Source organism: Hemicordylus capensis, chromosome 2, assembly GCF_027244095.1.
Source record: "Hemicordylus capensis ecotype Gifberg chromosome 2, rHemCap1.1.pri, whole genome shotgun sequence".
NCBI lineage: Eukaryota > Metazoa > Chordata > Lepidosauria > Squamata > Cordylidae > Hemicordylus > Hemicordylus capensis.
In genome coordinates this window covers 380,252,153-380,271,870 of record NC_069658.1, presented here as the reverse complement: position 1 = coordinate 380,271,870, position 19,718 = coordinate 380,252,153, and the positions used below count along the sequence as shown (strand labels likewise).

Genomic DNA, 19,718 nt, shown 5'->3' with positions numbered 1-19,718 from the left:
TCGCATTTTCAGAAGCCTCTAGTAAACTGAGTTTCAAGGATTACATGAGCACCAAGTTTCAAGGCTCCCGTTGACAGGAAGTTCCATAACAGTTTTAAAAACCTTCAAAGTCATTCAATAAGAGCCAAATGCCTTGACAGACATCATAATTACAGAGAGAGGAGTAATCATAAGAGAGGATTTTATCTCCTGTCACTCACTTCAGCAGTGAGAGAGGTTTAACATAGCCTGAGAATGAAGATGTGTTTCCTTAGTATTTTTACCAGCAGTCAGTTATAATCTGAACCTTTAATCATGATATGTTTTAAAATATTATTTTAATATGAAGAAATACTAGTTGGTTTATGAAATATATGACTGGTTTGAAAGTAGTGAATAGGGTATGCTGATTCAACTTCTACAGAAAAAATAGGCCTGAAATACCCACATGCAATCCCTCTTCACACATTATGTGCAATGCAAGTACACTCTGTGTACATGTACATGTACAGTTCTGTACACACATGCAGTTATTCACACACTGGGAAAGTTTGGATGATACCATCCCCACCCACACGATTAGGTGGTAGTGCTGGGAGTATGGCCGTCAAGATGTCTTCCATGGATGTCCTGACACCCTCTTGGAACACCCCTTTGTTATGTGGATGGTCTTTTCCCCACTTTGTACTCAATTCAGATAATCCGACAAATCAAATTTTGTTGGATAGTGAATGAGTTGTGTGAGCCTCCACCCTATTACTCCGCTCCTTGTTGCCTGGCTGAATTCAAAACTTGCTGGTTTGTTAAACCTCAGTTTCCCATGTCATCAAAACCATGAAACAATGTTTTAAGCAATTCCTACAAACCAGAAAGAGTCCTGTAGCATGAAAATTACCTTTGATCATCTGGGCAAGACACAGGGGCATAGCAACCATTAAGCAAAGGAGCACAATTGCTCCCAGTGCTCCCCCTCACCCTAGGCCTGGGGACTCCCTTGCCCCTTCTCACACCTAGCCAGTGAACAAAGTGCTTGCCAGCTGGGAGTGTGAGGCATGCCCCTCTCCTCACTAGCCAGCATTTCATGCTGGCTGGGGAGAGATGGACTCCCTCCCACCGGGCATGGGCTCCTCCCCTGCATCTGACATCAGATGCAAAGGGGAAGGGTCAGCGCCAAGAACAGGGCTGTGACACCCCCAGCAGAGTTTCATTTCCCCTGTAAGCGATTGGTGGAATTGCAGAAAGGGTTAGGAGTTCCCTTTCAGCAATCCCACCAGCTGCTGACAGGAGAAATGAAACTCTGCTTGGACTGTCACAGCCCTGTTCTCAGCATTGACTCCACCCCCTTGCATCTGACATAAGATGCAGGGGATGTGGCTTGGGTAGCATGTGCGCTTTGCACATGCAAAGGAACACCCATAGGGTAAAAAAGCTGCCAGTCGGACTTTGTCCCCCAGCCCCTGCCAAACTCCATACGCCCCTAGCAAGACTTCTACCAGGATTGCTATTGTTGAGAGAGATAAGTTTCATTTCCCCCCATGTTTCAGACCACTTATGAGCATTTCAGACAACAGTGGACTTCAGTGGCTTTCATTACCATTGACTAGGGGTCCACAATTTTTGGCTAGCCATGGTCATCAAGCCAAGATTGTGGTTACTTGCTTTTATTGGGAAAATCCCCGCCCACCTCTCCATGGTTGGCAGTAGGTGGAGGTTCATCACACTTGCCATATAGTGGCAGCAAACTCACCATAGTGAGTGTTGCGAGCAAAATATATGAAAGCCTGCAATTGCTGATCACATTATCCTTCTGGATTGCCTGCTGGCTTGGGGCTGAGGAGCATTACTTTTGTCTATGATCCCATCTGGAAGGCAAGCTTCAGAAGATGGTGCTGTGGGTTAACCTGTTTGTTTTCTGGGCTATTGGCCTATGGGATTCCACAGGGTTCCATCTTGATCTCCAGCTTGTTTTCCATTTGCATGAAATAGATGAGAGAATTCATCCTGGAATTTGGAGTGTGGTGACATAACACATGGATGAAACTGACACTACAGGTGTCAATGAAGGATGTGTTGGTTGTCAATGACTTGGCTTGGCCTAGAGTTATGAAACTGAGCACAGATGTAGGACAGGTTTGCAGGACTCTGGGTGTTTATTTTGAAGCAGATCAATCAGTTAATTTTAATGATTTTTAAAATTAAAAAACAACTTTTAAAAAGTCCTAGAAGTTACTTGTTTCATGGTAGAAAATTACAAAAGCTTCTGGAACTGAAGCCCTCCCTTGGACCAACATTGGACCCCATGTGAAGGATTCTGGCCTTTGCCTTCATACAAAAGTGCACAGTACACAAAACAAAAGCAGAATATGAACCTGATCCAAAAGGTTAAACCACAGCAATACAAAAGATCAGGAAAAACTGTAAAATGGTCCTAGCTTAAGAATATATAACTACAAAAAATAAGAATATAGATGGGGATTAGGTATAGATGGAAATGTGTCTGATATTATAAGGATCTATAAGGACATTAACTCATTTGGAATCACAAGACTACACAATCTAGTCAACATATATCTGAGGACATTTATGATACTTGAATTAAATACCTAACCAGCATATGTATGAGGACTTTTAGTGTATTATGACTTCGTAAAACAATCCTTATTAAGTTTTAAGCCATTGTATGCAGTATTATTAACCTTTATTATTAAAATACCCATCTATATTCTTATTCTTTGTAGTTATAAAGTCTTAACCCAAGATCATATTACAGCTTTTCTTGGTCTTTTGTATTGCTTTCATTTAAAAAGTGCATGCTCCCTCTTTTTGGCCAACACTTTACATTTCCAGAATGGTTGGAATTGGAGTTCTGAAATTGGGCACACATGTAGCCCAAGATGAACATAAGAATGTAAGAACATAAGAACAGCCCAAGGCCCATCCAGTCCCACATCCTGTTTCACACAGAGACCAACCAGATGCCACCAGAAGCCCATAGGCAGGAGCTGAGGGCACGCCCCCTGTCCTGCTGCTACTCCCCTGCAACGGGTATTCAGAGGCATAGGAACATAGGAACATAGGAAACTGCCATATACTGAGTCAGACCATTGGTCTATCTAGCTCAGTATTGTCTTCACAGACTGGCAGCAGCTTCTCCAAGGTTGCAGGCAGGAATCTCAGCCCTATCTTGGAGAAGCCAGGGAGAGAACTTGAAACCTTATGCTCTTCCCAGAGCGGCTTCATCCCCTGAGGGGAATATCTTGCAGTGCTCACACATCAAGTCTCCTATTCAGATGCAACCAGGGCAGACCCTGCTTACCCTGTTTCCCCGAAAGTAAGACCTACCCCGAAAGTAAGACCTAGCAGTAATTTCTGATGTGCCGCTAATTGCCCTGGTGCATTTTTGGGGGCTAAAATTAATATAAGGCACTGTCTTATTTTCGGGGAAACACGGTAGCTATGGGGACAAGTCATGCTTGCTACCATAAGACCAGCTCTCCTCTCAGAGCATCCTGCCTCTGAGGCTGTAGGTAGCCTATGGCCCTCTGACTAGTAGCCATTGACAGATCTCTCATCCACGAAGTTATCCATACCCCTAAAGCCATCCAAACTAGTAGCCAACACCACATCTTGTGGCAGAGAATTCCACAAATTGACTATATGTTGTGTGAAAGAGTAATTCTGTTTGCTGGTCCTAAATTTCTTGGCAACCAAATTCATGGGATGACCCTGGTTATAGTGTAATATGTGTGTAAGAGAAATTTCTTTCTATCCACTTCTCTACAACATGCACGATTTTATAGACCTCTATCATGTCTGCCCACAGTCGTCTTTTTTCTAAACTAAAAAGACCCAGGTGTTGTAGCCTTGCCTCATAAGGAAGATGTTCCAAGCCCCTGATCATCTTGGTTGCCCTCTTCTGCACATTTTCCAGTTCTACAATTTCCTTCTTTGGATGTGGTGACAGAATTGTACGCAGTACTCCAAGTGTGACTGTATCACAGTTTTGTATAAGGGCATTATAATATTAGCCGTTTTATTTTCAATCCCCTTCCTAATGATCCCTAGCACGGAATTGGCCTTTTTCACAGCTGCCGCACATTGAGTCAACACTTTCAACAAGCTGTCCACCACAACCCCAAGATCCTTCTCCTGGTCAGTCACTGACAGCTCAGATCCCAAGTATCAGTGTATACTTGAAGGTGGGTTTTTTTGTCCAAGTTAGCAGGACTCTGATTGTTTAATTCAAGGAAATCAGTCGATCCTATGATTTTTAATGAATTTATCCCTGCTGCCAGAAAACGTTATCTGTATCCATAGAGTACTTCACACTTAGTAAAAGTAGAACTGTTACATCTGAAAAAACAAACAAGCAAAATGAATAAATGCACTGTGCTCAAGTTAGTTTGTGATCCAAAAAGTCTGCATCAGAACTGTGAAGCAAGGCACATGTGTTGTGGTGTGTGTGTGTGTGTGTGTGTGTGTGTGTGTATGTGTATGAACTGTACTGTATGTCCAAGTTTGTTTTGTGTTTGAATTGTGGAGCAAAGGACAGTTAGTCTGGGCAGGGGTGGAGCCACCATTGTGTGGACGGGTTCAAAGAACCCGGGCTGCCAATGGAAGGGTCCGCTGAAGCCCACGGGGGTGGTGGTTTGGGCTCCAGATTCCAGAAGAGCCCCATGCAAACTCTCCCCCCTCCCCCCCCCCACACACGCCCAGGCTCCAGAGAGATGTTGTCAGGCAGCAAGTGCTGCCTGAAATGACAGGGCAGAGCTCGTTCAGGCTCTCCGGAGCTCGAGGTCATGCCCCCTTTGTGTGTAGCGCAGGCGTGTCGGATACTTCCAGTGACTCCGGGACCGAGGAGGCAAAGCGTATCTCCCTGCTGCCCTGATGGTCCCTTTCCAAACAGAGTGGGGGCGGCTGGGGGAAGCAGAGGCAGGGGTAAGTGCGCCCTCCCACGCTCTTAAAGTCAACCCCCCCCCCGGCCGCCTTTGAACCAGAGGACTTGTGGGTCTTTCTAACCAGTTCGGAGGCACATAAAGGACCTCTGAACCAGTTCTGTGCACATCCCTGGTGCATGATGTGGCAGGGGGCAGCTGCTGCTCATCTGGCGGGGAAGGTAGGTGAGCTCCTGTCTTCCCTAACAGTGGCTACCGGAGGTCATGTGCACCTTTTAACCATACAGCCTTCCTCCCTTCTTAGAAACCAGTGATGTAGTGGAGCAAGAGCAGTCAGGAGCAGAGTTTCGGCACTTCTTGTGGCACCCCCATGCTCCTACCCCATGTGTGTGATTTTGTACCAGTGGGGTGGGTTGGGTTGGGGTGAGATATATGGACACCTGTTTCTTTCTTTTTATTAATTTATAAACTATTTGGATCATCTTTCGATAGAATGTTTTAAAAAGATCTAAAAATGAAATTGCAATGCTCAACTCGCTAAAGAATAAAACATCAGATGACAATTAAACATGGGGTAAATTCCAAGCCAGCAGAAGAGCAGGGGGAAGGCAGACACAAAATCTGCTTGAACTGGAGATGATAATACCTGAAGCTGCCTCCTCAGGAGTCTGACCATCAGTCAGTCAAGCCTAGGACTGACTAGGCACAGTCACCAGTGAATTTGATGGCTGAGCAGGGATATGGACTCTCTTCTGCCTGGTCCTAGTCCAACACTCAGGATTTTAACTGTACATGGCACTCAAGTGCATAGGTTTCCAGCTGTACTATTTTTAAATGCTAGCTTGTAGCTTTAAATAATAGCAAAACTAACAGACTATATGATGTGTGCCTTTTTCTGCCATTGCACTTTTCCAGTCTTGCCCTTCACTTTTTATTTTTATTCCTAGATCAAAAACTCTGGGAATTCAGGTTATAACTTTCTCTGTTTTCTTTGGTCCATGTTAGCTAAAATATCCCTTTTCTGCTAAATGTGCCTTTTAAGAGAAGGCATATATGCATCCCTGGGGCAGGCATGCGGGAGGGTGGAGCAGAACCTTAAACTAACCTCAAATATTTTCCATATTTTATCCATAATCTTCTTGTGACAGAACTCACAAAAACTATTGCATTTATCTAAGTGGGGTGGGTGTGGCCATTCAGGTGGGTGTGGCCATGGGGTGTGTGGCTGGTGGGTGGGAGTGGATATGTCAGCTGACATGCTCCTGCCCTTCTGGATTTGTGACTGCTCCCGTTTGAAACGTTGGCCTCTGGCCTAAGCAAAGCTGAGCATTGCAGAATGCGCATTGACAGGTGCTTGATACCAGGAGGAGGAACAAGCCCCCACATGGGTCAAACTGATGCTGAAAAATCTGAGCTGGTTCTTGGAGAAGATAAAACACTGCCTGAAATTCCATACGTGCCTAATGAGGCAAGAGCTCCAAGTAAAGCACACCAGGAATCTTAATCCAAACTATAACTCCTGGGAATTTGTAACAGCACCATACAGTGCAATCACAAGTGTCCAGGCAGCTAATTTGGTACAAAAGGGCCCTTTTGTTCTGGGACTGGAGCCATCTTAATAATAACTGTCCGACTCCCACATCTCCAGATTCACACATCTGTCCCATTCACACAACTCAGAGCATGTGCTGGGAATGTCCCCTTTGTACTTCTAAATTTCCCTGCCGAGTCCTTAAGATGAAACACCAAACCACAGGTCCCAGAACCACTGAGCTGAGCTGAAACCAGTATCCTCAAGCCTTATTATTATTATTATTATTACATTTATAACCCACTCTTCCTCCAAGGAGCCCAGAGCGGTGTACTACATACTTGAGTTTCTCCTCACAACAACCCTGTGAAGTAGGTTAGGCTGAGAGAGAAGTGACTGGCCCAGAGTCACCCAGCAAGTCTCGTGGCTGAATGGAGATTTGAACTCGGGTCTCCCCGGTCCTAGTCCAGCACTCTAACCACTACACCACGCTGGCTCCCTTATTGTGTGACCGAGAGCCAGTGTAAAAATAACAACTGGCATGGGAGACCTGCCCAAGAAGATGCTGGGAACTTCCAGGCCTTGGGTCACTCTCCAGTGGAGCTCTCCGTCCTCACCTGCCTTCTTTCCCGGTCCTCCAACTGCAGCAGCTTTTATCAAAGTTAACAGCAATCTCTCCATGCGGATGCGGCCACCCTGACACCCTCCTAGAACCATCCAGACGCGAGGTCTCGAAGTGTGAAGCAAGCGAGCGTCAACACAGGGCAGGCAGGCTTTCTCAGAATGACGCCCGCGAAGCCCAAACGTGTCCTGCCTGCCCCCGCTTCCACCCTGTGAGTATGAGAGCTGTGCGAGGCACATCGGCTGCACGAGGGAGGGCGGGCGCGAGAGAGGGAGCGAGGCAAGCACAAAGAGCTCCCTCGCCCCTCCGCAGTTCCCGCCTCCTTGTAATTATTTGAAGGAATGGCACTTTTCACATGCTCAGAAGGCTTTTCTTTATTAATATGCATCAATGTTTATATAGAGAGCAATTCTCTCTACCGGCTGCTCACTGGCGTCTCTGGGCTACCCAACTTGGGTGGGGAAGAAGAGCTCGCCTTCGAAATCCCCAGCGCTTCTTCTTCCTTCAGAGAAACGGCGTTTAGAATTTCAGAAATCGAAGAAGTGGCACGCCGCAGCTCGCCCCCGCCCCGCCCCGCCCTTTGTCCCTCCTGTGCCGTCCCTCCCCCCGTCCCCCCCGCGCGGCCAGTATTTTTTCCTGGTGCCTGCCAGTGCCAACGCTGTGGAGGAGGCAGGAGGGACCTCCTTCCAGGCTGGCTCAGCGCGCTGCCTGCCTGGCCCTCACTGGCCATTCGCCAGCCCAGGCAAGGGCATACGAGAACGTGCTGCTCCGAGAAGCTACGCCGCTGGACGCAGGTAGCGGCGCTCCAGGCTTACGGAGCCCGGCCCGTTGCATCGCGGCGAAGGGCGGCCTGCTCAGGTTCTGGTCGCGCCGCTGAGAACCGCGGCCTGTCTCCCTGGGCGGAGCCGGAACTCCGTGCCCAAGGCAGCTGGGGAGACTGGCTGCTGGGCAGGGTGAGTGAGTGGCACCCCCCGAACTCTGTGCTGCGTAGCCGGTGGCTAACTGGAGTAGGGTGGGCGGAGCTGGAGAGACGGCGAAGGCGGGCGGGCGGGCTTGCTTTAAAGCGAGGAGGGAGGGCGGCGCGCGGCGCAGGTTAGTGGCAGGCGCGTGAGCAGAGCACAGTTAAGGGAGTGGGGCGTGGCCGAACGCTTCGGCTGGATGGGGTTCTCCTAGTGGAAGAAGACGCCCTCATCTTCGTCCAGGGTGGATCGTCACCTGCTGGTTCCAGTTTCTAATGCCGGCCTCGCTGCGCTTGGGAGTGGGAAGGCCGAGCAGCAGACCGAGAAACTGAACTAGCCAACAGTGCTAGGGCACGAGCATCCATCCCCACACAAGCCGGCCAGTTCTTAGGTCACGGGAAGGAGCTCTGATAGCGAGGCCAGCAGCAGCCCTGCGCCCAACCCACGCGTGCACCGATGCTGGGGATGGATGATGGATGGGTTCTGCACGGGACCTTCCTTGACAAGGTTTGGGAAGCTTGCGCCCCAGAGGGAGCAGGGAAATGAAAGCAAAAGAAGCTCCTTGCAAAGATGGGCCGAACACGTGGGAGGCTTTCCCATTCCCTTTGCCCGGCCTTTGAAAAGCTAATGGTATGACCTGTGAAAGCCTAACCCTTCACCTGTGGCAGGCCCTAGACTGGAATGTGGTGGTAGGGTCTGGTCTCACAAGCACCTGTAGCCTCACTGCAAGAAGACGTCTTGAGTTCATTTGAATTTACTCTTCGTTCTACCCTATTGGGTGATCTTCTACTCTTTGTTTGTGGGTTTTTGGTTTTTTTTAAGCCATGGGACCAGGAGCCTTTCTGCAAGATTCTTGTCCCCACTCCATATTTGATTGTCCCCAGAAACTGAGAGCTGGCAGACCTCAAAAGAAAGTGTTTGACTCTTGCTGTGTGTAGATGCCAAACCTTGGGTTTCTCTGACCTTGGATTTAGACAAATCTATCTTGTATATGTGGATAACTTGCCTTCTGCCCAGCATCATGTTTACACACCCTATATCCCACAACTATAGGAAAATTGAAATCCTGTTTTGTTGGAGAGATACCAGGACAGATGCAGGGTGGTGTATCTTCAGACAATTGAATTGGAGGATGGCCCAGTGGAGTTCTCAGGATAATCTGAATTATCTAGCCCAGCATGCCTAATAGAAGACTCCTTCCCTTGCAGCCCAGGGCAATAGGAGAAGATGGTGTCTCTCTATCGCTTCTTACTGATACCCACTCGCTTGGTGCTGAAGATCTCCGACATTGTGTTCTGGTGGGCTGTGTATATCCTCTCTTTCTTCTCTGCACTGTTCTTCTCTCTGTGGACATTATACCTGGTGGTGATGAAGTGTCCCTACCAGATGTTTTGCAAAAAGAGGCGGGATAAACCACCAAGCTGTCTCACCGACAGGATCTATGGGGAGCACCGATACCTGACGCTCCAGGTGAGTACCCTGAGGGTTAAGGGGGAGCTCTTTGCAGATACCACTGTGTTGAGGGACTTGTAAGAGCCAAGAGTTGATCTGTGTACCACATCTGGGTTTGTGAGCGGAGGAAGTAAGTGTTGCAGATGAAAGGCTGGGAGGGGCAGTTTGGGTCCCTGTGTGTAACACTTCTGTTTCTCTGTCCTCTGGGCACTGAAGAAGACAGGACTGCAACTTCACTGTGTTGTAGCTGGCCAAGAAGGGGCACAGTTGATGCTTTTCTTGCATGGGTTTCCCCAGAACTGGTAAGTGCTGCTCTGGTGTGTGGCATTGGAATGTGTAGAGCTGATAAATGTTTACTGATAAATGTAAACTGCCCTGAGCCATTTTGGAAGGGTGGTATATAAATAAATAAGACTCCAAATGTGATGGATACACGTGGTTATGGGTCTGTCATACAATGTGATAGTTGACATGTGTGTCTGTTTGCGCGTGTGTGGTGTTAATTCTAGAGAGTCCTTCTGCAGAAGGTGTACCTTCATAAAGAAAGGCCCAAAGTGTGTGTGTGGTGATGTTCAAATACCTGCATGATTTTCAGCTCCCGTGATCCACAGTGAATGACGTGAGAGTCATCTAGTATTCATCACTGCATAATTACAATGTAACATTTTTATTTAGTATTAGGCATACATTAAATACGAAGCAGCAGCAACATGGCCAGTAGTCTTGCAGCTAAAATAATGCACAGACCAATGTGAAAGAGATTGAGTTAAATTCAAGGAGGTACTTCTGACAAACTCTTGATCAGGGCTTTTTAAAAGGAAAATTTAGAACTGTGCAATGGTGTGCAAGTGTAATTCACACATGTAGCATGTGCTACTACAACACACTTGTGCATTTTTCCTGTCTGTCACACATACTTGGTTACCTAGCATCACATTCCATGACATTTAGAAGCCTATGCAGAGTGGGAGAAAATCCTCAGAACTGTTTGACAGCAAGAGTGCAGAAAGTTTTATATTCATTGGTGAAGATTCTGTGGGGAGTAGCAGGGGAGTCTACAGGAAGTATCTTTGGCAGGGGAAGGAGAAATAGGTACGCTTGATCAGGTTCTGGGTTCTAGAGGAGCCTGGACTACTCGTTTTATTTCACCAGTCACTTTTTACATCCTCTCAACTTTTGCATGACTTGAATTTTTGCACTAGACAAGTGTTCTTTAAGAGTTCAACTTTTTATTTTAAACTTCATGTTCTGTGTCTAGTTGTACATTTAAAAAAGCCCTCCTCTTGACAGTGGAAGGGAGGGGAAAGCAGGTGAATAGTGCTGTCCTGGACATTTGCAGGCAGGCAATTCCTTCTCTGTGCATTCATTTATCCCTTCACGGTTTGGATGTATCACTACAGGTTCACATGGCGTCATCAGTTGAAGGAGTTTAGGCGGGCATTTAAAGTGGTAGCCCTTGATTTGCGGGGCTATGGCTTTTCTGATGCACCGGCTGGTTCTGAGTACTATCAGCGGGATGCCCTGCTGGGAGACATTCACGGCATCATCGAGATGTTGGGCTCCAAGGAGAAGAATGGTGAGATGGGAAAGGGGGTGTCGGGGAAAGGGTCTCGTCTGCTGTCACAGTGGGACGTGGCTGCTTTTGCTGGGAGAACGACTTCTGCTTGGATTGGTTAAGCTCTTGCCTGTAGGCTCCCAGTGGCATCTGTTGGGCCACTGTGCGAAACAGGATGCTGGACTAGATGGGCCATGGGCCTCATCCAGCAGGGCTGTTCTTGTGGTCTTATGTTCTTAAGCTTTCAAAAGTGTTGTCTAGATACTTATTGGGACTAGGGATGTGTGTGGAACCGCAGCAGGGAGGCTTGAAGGCGGTGGGGGTCTCCCTTTAAAAGCAGGGGATGGTGCACTTACCCCTCCCACCGCTTTCCACCTGCTGGCGTCCGTGTTTCTCAGTGCCCATCGGGGTGGCAGTATACCTCCCTCCACCCCATTGCCCGCGTCTTCTGGATATGACCGGAAGTCACCGACATGCCTGCACACGCCCATACTGGCGTGGACAGATGTGTCGGTTATTTACGTTCATATCCAGAAGATGAAGGCAACGGGGCGGCAGGGAGGTACACTGCCGCCCCAATGGGCACTGAGAAGCACAGACGCCGGCAGGGGGAAAGCGGTGGGAGGGGTAAGTGCACCATCCCCCGCTCTTAAAGGGAGACCCCCGCTGCCTTTGAACCAGTTTGGAGGCCCATAAAGGGCTTCTGAACCGGTTCCGTGCATATCCCTAATTGGGACATCCTGGGAATGAGTGAGTATGAGAGTTTGAAAGGGGGTCTCCCAGGCTTTTAGTATCTCACAGGGAGATAGGGATGTGCATGGAATCGGCTCCCTTCGAGCCGATGGTGGGGCGGGGTTGGCTTTAAGGACAGGGCAGGGTACACTTTCCCACCCCCACAAACACACACTCACTGTGCTTCCCCCTCCAGTGCTCTGTGTATAAATAGTTTGGCGGGGCGGCAGCGTACCTCCTTGCTGCCCTGTTTTCCTGACTGGAAGTGCTGTGCGTTGGCCGTGGGCACACAGCACTTCCATTCAGGAAAACAATGGGGTGGCAAGGAGGTACGCTGCCCCACCGACCTATTTATACACAGAGTGTTGGAGGGGGAAGCATGGCAGGAGGGGTGGTAAGTGCACCCTCCCCCATCCTTAAAGCCACCTCACCCCCGTGTTTGAACCGGTTTGAATGTGGGGGTTCCAAACCTGTTCGGCGTTCTAAGAATAGAATGCTGAACAGGTGCGTGCACATTCCTACAGGTAGATGCTTGCCCAAACTCAGTTCCATTTTGTTTTTTGTTCCTCAGCACTTTCTAAGTGCATCCTGGTAGGGCATGACTGGGGTGCAGCGATTGCTTGGGAGTTTGCTGCCATTTACCCCAACCTGGTGGAGAAGCTGATTGTCATGAATGGTGTTCAGTCATATGTCTTATCAGGTAAGGTTCCTCCTGTTTTGTGGTTCACATACGTTGCTTCAGCTTTTGGCATCCCCTGAGTCTAGGTAGGATTGGGAAGGGAGGGAAGAGGCTGGCTCTCCTAGAGCCTTCCTGCTCAACACGTGATAATGCACAGACCATTGTCACCCATCACACCATTGGCCCTAGGCTACAGAGTCTGACTGAACCATCAGTGTTACAGTATTTATCTTTCTGGAAGAAGAGGAAAGGAGCTTTTCCCCCCTGCCCTGTCCTGGGGCCCTGCCCCAAAAGATAACCATGGCCATTGGCCTACTGCTTGAGGGTGGATGGGGTGGCACTGGGGGCCCTCTCAAAAATCCAGCTTTCACACTGCTAGAGTAAAAATGGGCAGATGGCAAACCTAGCTGAGCCTTTCCTCTTCTTTTTTGAAAATTAGCTTTTCTAGATCTGGAGGTATTTAACTTGTGGAAACCAATGTCAATTTGCTACAACTGATTTTCCTTGCAGAATATTTTTCACGACATCCCACCCAGATTCTGCGATCCAACTACATGTTTCTGTTCCAGCTCCCAAAGCTGCCAGATTTCCTTTTCACCTTAGGTGACTTCTATGTGAGTGGTGATTGGGCCGGGGAGTGGGCTTGACACTTCATGCCTTTTCACACTAGGACTGTAAAGCTTATGTAGATCGCTCAGTCCCCAAGAATTGCAAAGCCTCAGTATTTCAGTCTGCTTTGGGGACTGTTCATTCTCTTCTCCCAATCCTGAGCTATGTGTCTCGGCCATGTTTCATGGGTTCACCCCACCCCCACCCCGCCCCCAGCTTTTCTGCCAGGCTGCTTTCAGCTCTGGATGCAGGATTATCTCTGCCTCAAAGCCATCTGGCTTGCAATGAGCCCTTGGAATGGGTGAGCCTGGGGCTCTGCCATAAACCTAATGAATAAGAAGCATGTTACGCCCAGTCCTGTGGGAGGATGCAGGTTGCCCTTCTTTATATGCCCTTCTTTTATATGCAAAGTTATATGCAGAACACATCTGCATATAACTTTGCAAGATAATAGACAACTATTCATATATTTTAGGACAAATACATAACTGGACATAAATCTTATAGACAGACTTTTTAATAACTTTATTTTTAATCCTAATAAGCTTTTTTCAATCACCTTCTTTAATGTGCGATTAAAAGTTTAAAAACATGCAAAAGTTTAAAAACTTAAACTAAACCACAGATGTAGCAAATATTTTTATGTAAGACATCATCCTCATCCTTATTTATTAGTATTATTTAATACTAATAAATAAATATTGCTTATCTCCCCGCAGCCTCTGATGGCAATGTGTTCTACCCGTAAACTCCTCTCTGCATATTAAACATTAGCTTTTGTAAATTTTATTTGTGTTAGTAGTTTGGATGGATCTTGTTGACTCATTACCACTTTGTGTGTGGGCCCAAATAAGAAGCCTTTTTTGTGGGTTTAGATCAACCAGTCAGCTTCATCTCCAATATGTCTCCAACAATACATCACCCCCTTGCTTAGCAACTTATGTTTCTCTGACCTTATGACTCACTCACTACCAATGATCTAATGATCCATCCACAAAGATGCTGTAACTTGCCATTTGGGAATTCCTGGCTTATTTCTGTTGTAATAGGATAAGTAATGTGCATTATTAACTGCTGCAAAATTAGTAATGGATTTGATAAACATACCAATCCTCCTTCACCCCACTGCTTGCACTCAGATTTCTTGATTTTCTTTTGTTGGGTATTGCACATCCGGGATGTGTAATGGGTAGAGACGGGATGAGAATGGGTAGAGGGTATGAATAGAGAGCATGGTGCTAAGATGTCTTGGGGCTGAGGACGGTACAACCCTGGCAAGCTGAGGCAGAGTCTGGTGTGTTGAAATGCTACTTGGGGCCATTGAGAACTGATTTCTCCTGGCGCTTTCCCTTAGGGTTGCTGCTGTCCCGATCCTCTGCTTTTAGCAGCAATTTAGCATATGAAGCTTTTTTCCATCATGGAAAGGAGAGGAGAGCTGGTCTTGTGGTAGCAAGCATGACTTGTCCCCTTAGCTAAGCAGGGTCTGCCCTGGTTGCATATGAATGGGAGGCTAGAAGTGTGAGCACTGCAAGATATTCCCCTCAGGGGATGGAGCCACTCTGGGAAGAGCAGAAGGTTTCAATTTCCCTCCCTGGCATCTCCAAGATAGGGCTGAGAGATATTCCTGCCTGAAACCTTGGAGAAGCCTCCAGTCTGGGTAGACAATACTGAGCTAGATAGACCAATGGTCTGACTCAGTATATGGCAGCTTCCTATGTAAATGAGTTCTGGGGAAAGTGTTAACGGCTACATTTGTGTGCATCGCACTGCAGCTAAAAGCATAGGAACAGGGCCAGTAAAGAAAAGTGGCAATGCAACTTCCCTTTTCCCCCTGTCCCAAACAGAACAGGTTAATACCAAGATGATGAATTCTACTGGCATAAGGTGGGGGCAGGGGGTGCATGGAGCAAGCACACACAAGAGTCCATATTATACAGAAAGGGTTCCTAACCTGGGGTCCTACAATGCTGTTGGACTATAACTCGCATTTTCCTTCAGCCATTGTTCTTGGACTACAACTCCCATTATCCCCAGTCACATCTGGAGAATTAGGGTTGGGAACCTGTGTTATGCAGGATGGGATGAACATCCAGTCACCCTCCATATGGCACTGTGTCTGTCTTTCCAGTTTATAAAGAAATATCTGACTGGCAAATCGTTTGGAATCCAGAATCCAGCACACTGTTTGACAGAAGAGGATCTAGAGGCATACGTGTACAGCTTGTCGGAGCTTGGGGGTTGCACACCACTCATTAATTACTACCGAAATATGTTCACGTGAGAACCCAATCATTCCCTAATCTGTATATGTGTGGCATCTGTGTTTCTTGTGCGGGATGGAGCTCTGGGAAGAGCAGAAGGTTCCAAGTTCCCTCCCTGGCATCTCCAAGTTAGGGCTGAGAGAGAGACTCCTGCCTGCAACCTTGGAGAAGCCGCTGCCAGTCTGTGAAGACAATACTGAGCTAGATGGACCAATGGTCTGACTTAGTATACGGCAGCTTCCTATGCTCCTATGTTTTCTTTCTCTCTTGGGAGTTGTAGAATTGTGGGGTGCTACATTCGGGCCATCCCTGAATGTACTGGTTTGGAGACCTGGTCTTGTGGTAGCAAGCATGAATTGTCCCCTTTGCTAAGTGGGGTCTGCCCTGGTTGCATATGAATGGGAGACTACATGTGAGCACTAAGGTATTGGGGCCGTTCTGGGAAGAGCACCTGCCTGCCTGCTTGCATGCAGAAGGTTTCAAGTTCCCTCCCTGGCATCTCCAAGATAGGGCTGAGAGAGATTCCTGCCTGCAACCTTGGAGAAGCAATTGCCAGTCTGTGTACTGTAGACCAGGGATTCTCAACGTGTGGGTTCCCAGATGTAATTGGACTTCAACTCCCATAATTCCCAACCAAAGGCTACTGGGGCTGGGGATTATGGGAGCTGAAGTCCGATAACATCTGGGGACCCACATGTTGAGAAACCCTGCTGTAGACAACACTGAGCTAGATGGACCAATGGTCTGATTCGGTATATGGTAGCTTCCGATGTTTACTTGAATTGCCTGAATGTACCACTGAATGTTCAAAATTCTCTTTCTTCTTCCTCCTCTTTGTCCCCTAAACATGTATATAAGTAGAGAATGAGGAAATCCTTCCTAAAATAGATTCTAAGAGATTGTAATTTCTGGGATATGCTGGGTTCTAGGATTTGAATATGACTCCTGATTCTTTCAGGTGACTATTGCAGGAGGTTCAGATGACATTTTGTAAACTGGTACAATTTACTTTGAGCAGTGTGCCTGCCAATTCATGAAACACCAGCATCTTTTAATTACTACATTTTTTCTAACTTGATCACGGAAGGGAACAATTTTGCACCAGGAGGAAAAGGTGTAGACTGACTATAGCACAACTTTAGGGTAGTGGTTACCTCACTTTTGCACATTAGCACATTTTCTTCCAGTTATCACCTTACAGAGTCCTTTAAAAAAAAAGTGAGACCAGTTGATTGATATCTACAATCTTTTATCCCTCTTTAAAGTTTTTATTAGTTGGTTTTTTTCCTTTTTGCAATCATGCTCTTTAGCTTTTAAGGAAAGAAGCAGTCTCATCCTCCTTAGTCCTTTTCTCTCTCTCCCCAAATGATTGTTGCTTCTCTTTATTCAATGTTTCAGAGAACCAGGAGCCATTTTAATCACATCAAAGGAGCATTAGAAACATTGTTTCAATCTGATTACTTGGATCACAGGGATTTAGATGACCAAAAGTCAAGTCTCGACACTTTAATGTGTGCTTGCACAAAAATCCCTGAACCTATCTAGATGGTATAATGGCTTCATAAAATTCTACCATGCATGAAATGTTCATCCTGACAAACAAACCTGCTATAAGCATTTTAGTGGTTCCCCATTATAATCCATGACCGTTACAGTCTATAATAGTTTTTGTGCGGTATCACTTGTTCCCCCTGCACCCCACAATCAAGAGTTCAAGAGCAGCAATGTAACATGAAAGAATTAAAAGGAGGAGCAGCAGCATAGCTGCATGTTTATTCAGAAGTAAATCTTGCTAAGTTCAGGGTATTTACTCCCAGGAAAGTATGCATAGGATTGCAGCCAAGTCATTTGAGATGACTGAGCAAGAGGAAAGGAAAACAATTCAGCATGATTTCAAGAAGTGATTTATTAAGAGAACAAGGAGGCACTGAAAACCACATCTAAACACGGCTTCTTCAGTTCTAAGCTCCATAGGAGAAGGGTGAGGTAAGGGAAATGCCGCAGAGATTTGGTAAGCCTGAAGTACGCAAAGCATAACCTCATTTTTAAAAACTAAATTTTGGTGAGAGGGAAAGGGGAGGAGCCCCAGCCTGCAGTGCTCCCCAGTGCTCTGCCCCTGGTGCAGACAGAAAATAATGGGATGAGTTAGCGCAAGAGCTTTTAGATCTGTGACTTCCCATGCAGTTCTTTACACAAGCCAATGGAAGCTTGTGTGGAAAAGCCCTCTCTCTGGAAATAACCCCATGTGGGATGTTGGGGTTGGGGAGAAAGTGATGCTGGTTGTTCAGTACCCATAGAAAGATGTGTATATGTCCTTTTGCCCCTTCAGCTGGCTGCCTCCAAAGTGCAAGGATATACTGATGCCCACCCTGATGATCTGGGGAGAGTTGGATGTATTCCTGGAAATGCAGCTTATCCTACATGCACAGCAGAATGTACGGAAGAGTTTCGAGGTGAAGCTCATCCCTGAAGCTGGCCACTGGGTCACCGAGGACCAGCCTGAAACAGTCAATCGGCTGATGTGGGATTTCCTCCTGAAGACAGAATAAGCTAGAACGACGGAGTAACTGCTCTGTGTGCACAAGCATCTCTGATCTTCTGTTCACTGGAAACAGCAACAGCCTGGCCTGCCTCTGGAGAGCTGGTCCTCTGCTCAGGGCTGTGGAACTTTTCTGTGCCACACTGGAACCGGGATCCCATGCTGCATGAACTGGTTTTTTCCATAAGCCCTGCTCTCTTGCACTGAAGGAAGAAAGGCAACCCTTTTGTTCAGGGTTCCTGGTATGGGGCTTCCTGCCAAGGAAACCAGAGTGCTGTTGTGAAGAGGTCTTCTGGCTCACTTCCTCTGTGGGGTGGGGCTTTTATACTGGAAGAGCAAGACTTTTCTTCCAGGTTCCTCTTGTTCTGTTGTGCCAGGGCACAGCCAAGCCTTGAGTGAAGATCTGTGCTCACTGTTTCTGCCTTGCATTCCTTTTCCCTACTTGGGTTGTAAGGGAGAGGGCCCCAGGCTTGAAGGATGTTGAAATCAAGGTTTCCGATGAGAATTCAACCTTTGCTCTTAAGAACCTAGACTGGAGCCCCTTGAGCACTCACCAGTGTGAAATGGAAAATTCCTTATTGTTCTCTACTGCTGAAACTGTGGAGTCTCTTATCTACCAAGGACAGACAGGGTGGGGGAAGAGGGTACGGATAACCAGTGCAGGTTTCCCCCCACAAAGCATGGTGTGAGAACTGCCATCTATTGCTTTGGACCTATTTTACTTGAGGACCTGTAATGAACCTGGATGCTTCCATCTTCAGCCTCTCCTCTTCAAGCTGATATCCCCCCCCCCACACACACACAAACATTTCCTTCCAAGTTCAGAGATAGTTTGTCAGTATACAAGTAAGTGTGGTCAAATAATAGGGGGAAATTCCACTGGTATAGACCAGGGACTCTGAGACATGGTGTGCTATGAACTCTTGCTGTGACAGCAGGTGCCTACATACCAGTAGCAGTATGTCAGCTCTGCTGGCTTCCTCCGCCCCCTCATTTGCTAACATCAGGCATATTTTTGCAGTTCTGTTTCTTGGCAGTGAAATATGTGTGCCTCCGTACTTGAAAGGAATATACTTTATTTGCATTTATCCACTCTTGAAGCACTGGAGCAGAATGTATCCCCCCCCCTCCCCCTGATTCTACCTCTGTAATATTTACAGCATTTCCTGTACATAAGTGTCTTGTCCTTTTTGATACTTGGCTGAACTTTTTGCTTCTGTGTGTTGTGATTTTGAAATCCCACCAGGGGGAAGTGTTGCACCACATTTCCTGATCCAGCGACTGCATGTCTACTGAGGTATATTCTGAACTATCTGATGCAGCCTGGAAAGCTGAGAAAGGAAAACAAAGGGCGGTGTCCCTTACCAAAAGTGAAAAGGGGGTATAACCAGAAGAGTGCAAAAGGACCAGGATTATTGAATGCTTCTTGAAAATCCAGTATGTAGCCTCCTTAAGCAAATATCCTCCTTCAGAGAGATTTGCATGTATATGGCAACACTTATACCTCAGCCAAACAAAATGCAAAGATACTGAATAAGGATTAAACCAAATAGAATGTCCTGCCAACTTATTTCTAAAGCAGTGTTTGTGTGTGTGTGGGGTGGTGGTGGTGGTGGTGGTTATCTCAGTAATAGAGCATCTGCTTTACATGCAGAAGGTCCCAGGTTCAATCCTTGGCATCTTCAGGTAGGGCTGGGAGAGACTCCTGCCTGCAAAAGACAGAACCACGGCCCACATATGCATGGGGCACAATGCCTCAAGCCCTCCATTCTTTGACACAAACCATAGTCTTCCTTGATGCATCTTTAATGTACTGGCTACCATGTCTACCTTTGCTTAAACAAACAAAAATACATCTTCTTGTATGCCTTAAATGTCTGCCTGCCTGCTCTTGTTTGACCCTGT

The 19,718-nt window shown here is 47.0% G+C and overlaps 1 protein-coding gene across 8 annotated transcripts; it reads left to right on the top strand.

Moving 5' to 3' along the window:
* The first annotated feature begins 7,100 nt into the window (after nucleotides 1-7,100).
* Nucleotides 7,101-19,379, top strand: EPHX3 (epoxide hydrolase 3). Of its 8 annotated transcripts, none has more exons than XM_053294395.1 (8): nucleotides 7,101-7,238; nucleotides 9,195-9,456; nucleotides 9,655-9,740; nucleotides 10,839-11,014; nucleotides 12,297-12,425; nucleotides 12,915-13,018; nucleotides 15,142-15,290; nucleotides 17,604-19,379. In XM_053294395.1, exons 2-8 carry the CDS (start codon nucleotides 9,214-9,216, stop codon nucleotides 17,821-17,823), a joined length of 1,107 nt encoding a protein of 368 aa, XP_053150370.1. In that variant the 5' UTR covers nucleotides 7,101-7,238; nucleotides 9,195-9,213; the 3' UTR covers nucleotides 17,824-19,379. The 8 variants fall into 8 exon arrangements, 6 of the variants coding, with proteins under 6 accessions (XP_053150370.1, XP_053150368.1, XP_053150372.1 ...); XM_053294393.1 differs by lacking the exon at nucleotides 7,101-7,238 and adding an exon at nucleotides 7,647-7,980; XR_008315824.1 differs by lacking the exon at nucleotides 7,101-7,238 and adding an exon at nucleotides 17,092-17,260 and having other exon boundaries at nucleotides 8,061-9,456; nucleotides 17,604-17,725.
* Nucleotides 19,380-19,718: the final 339 nt, after the last annotated feature.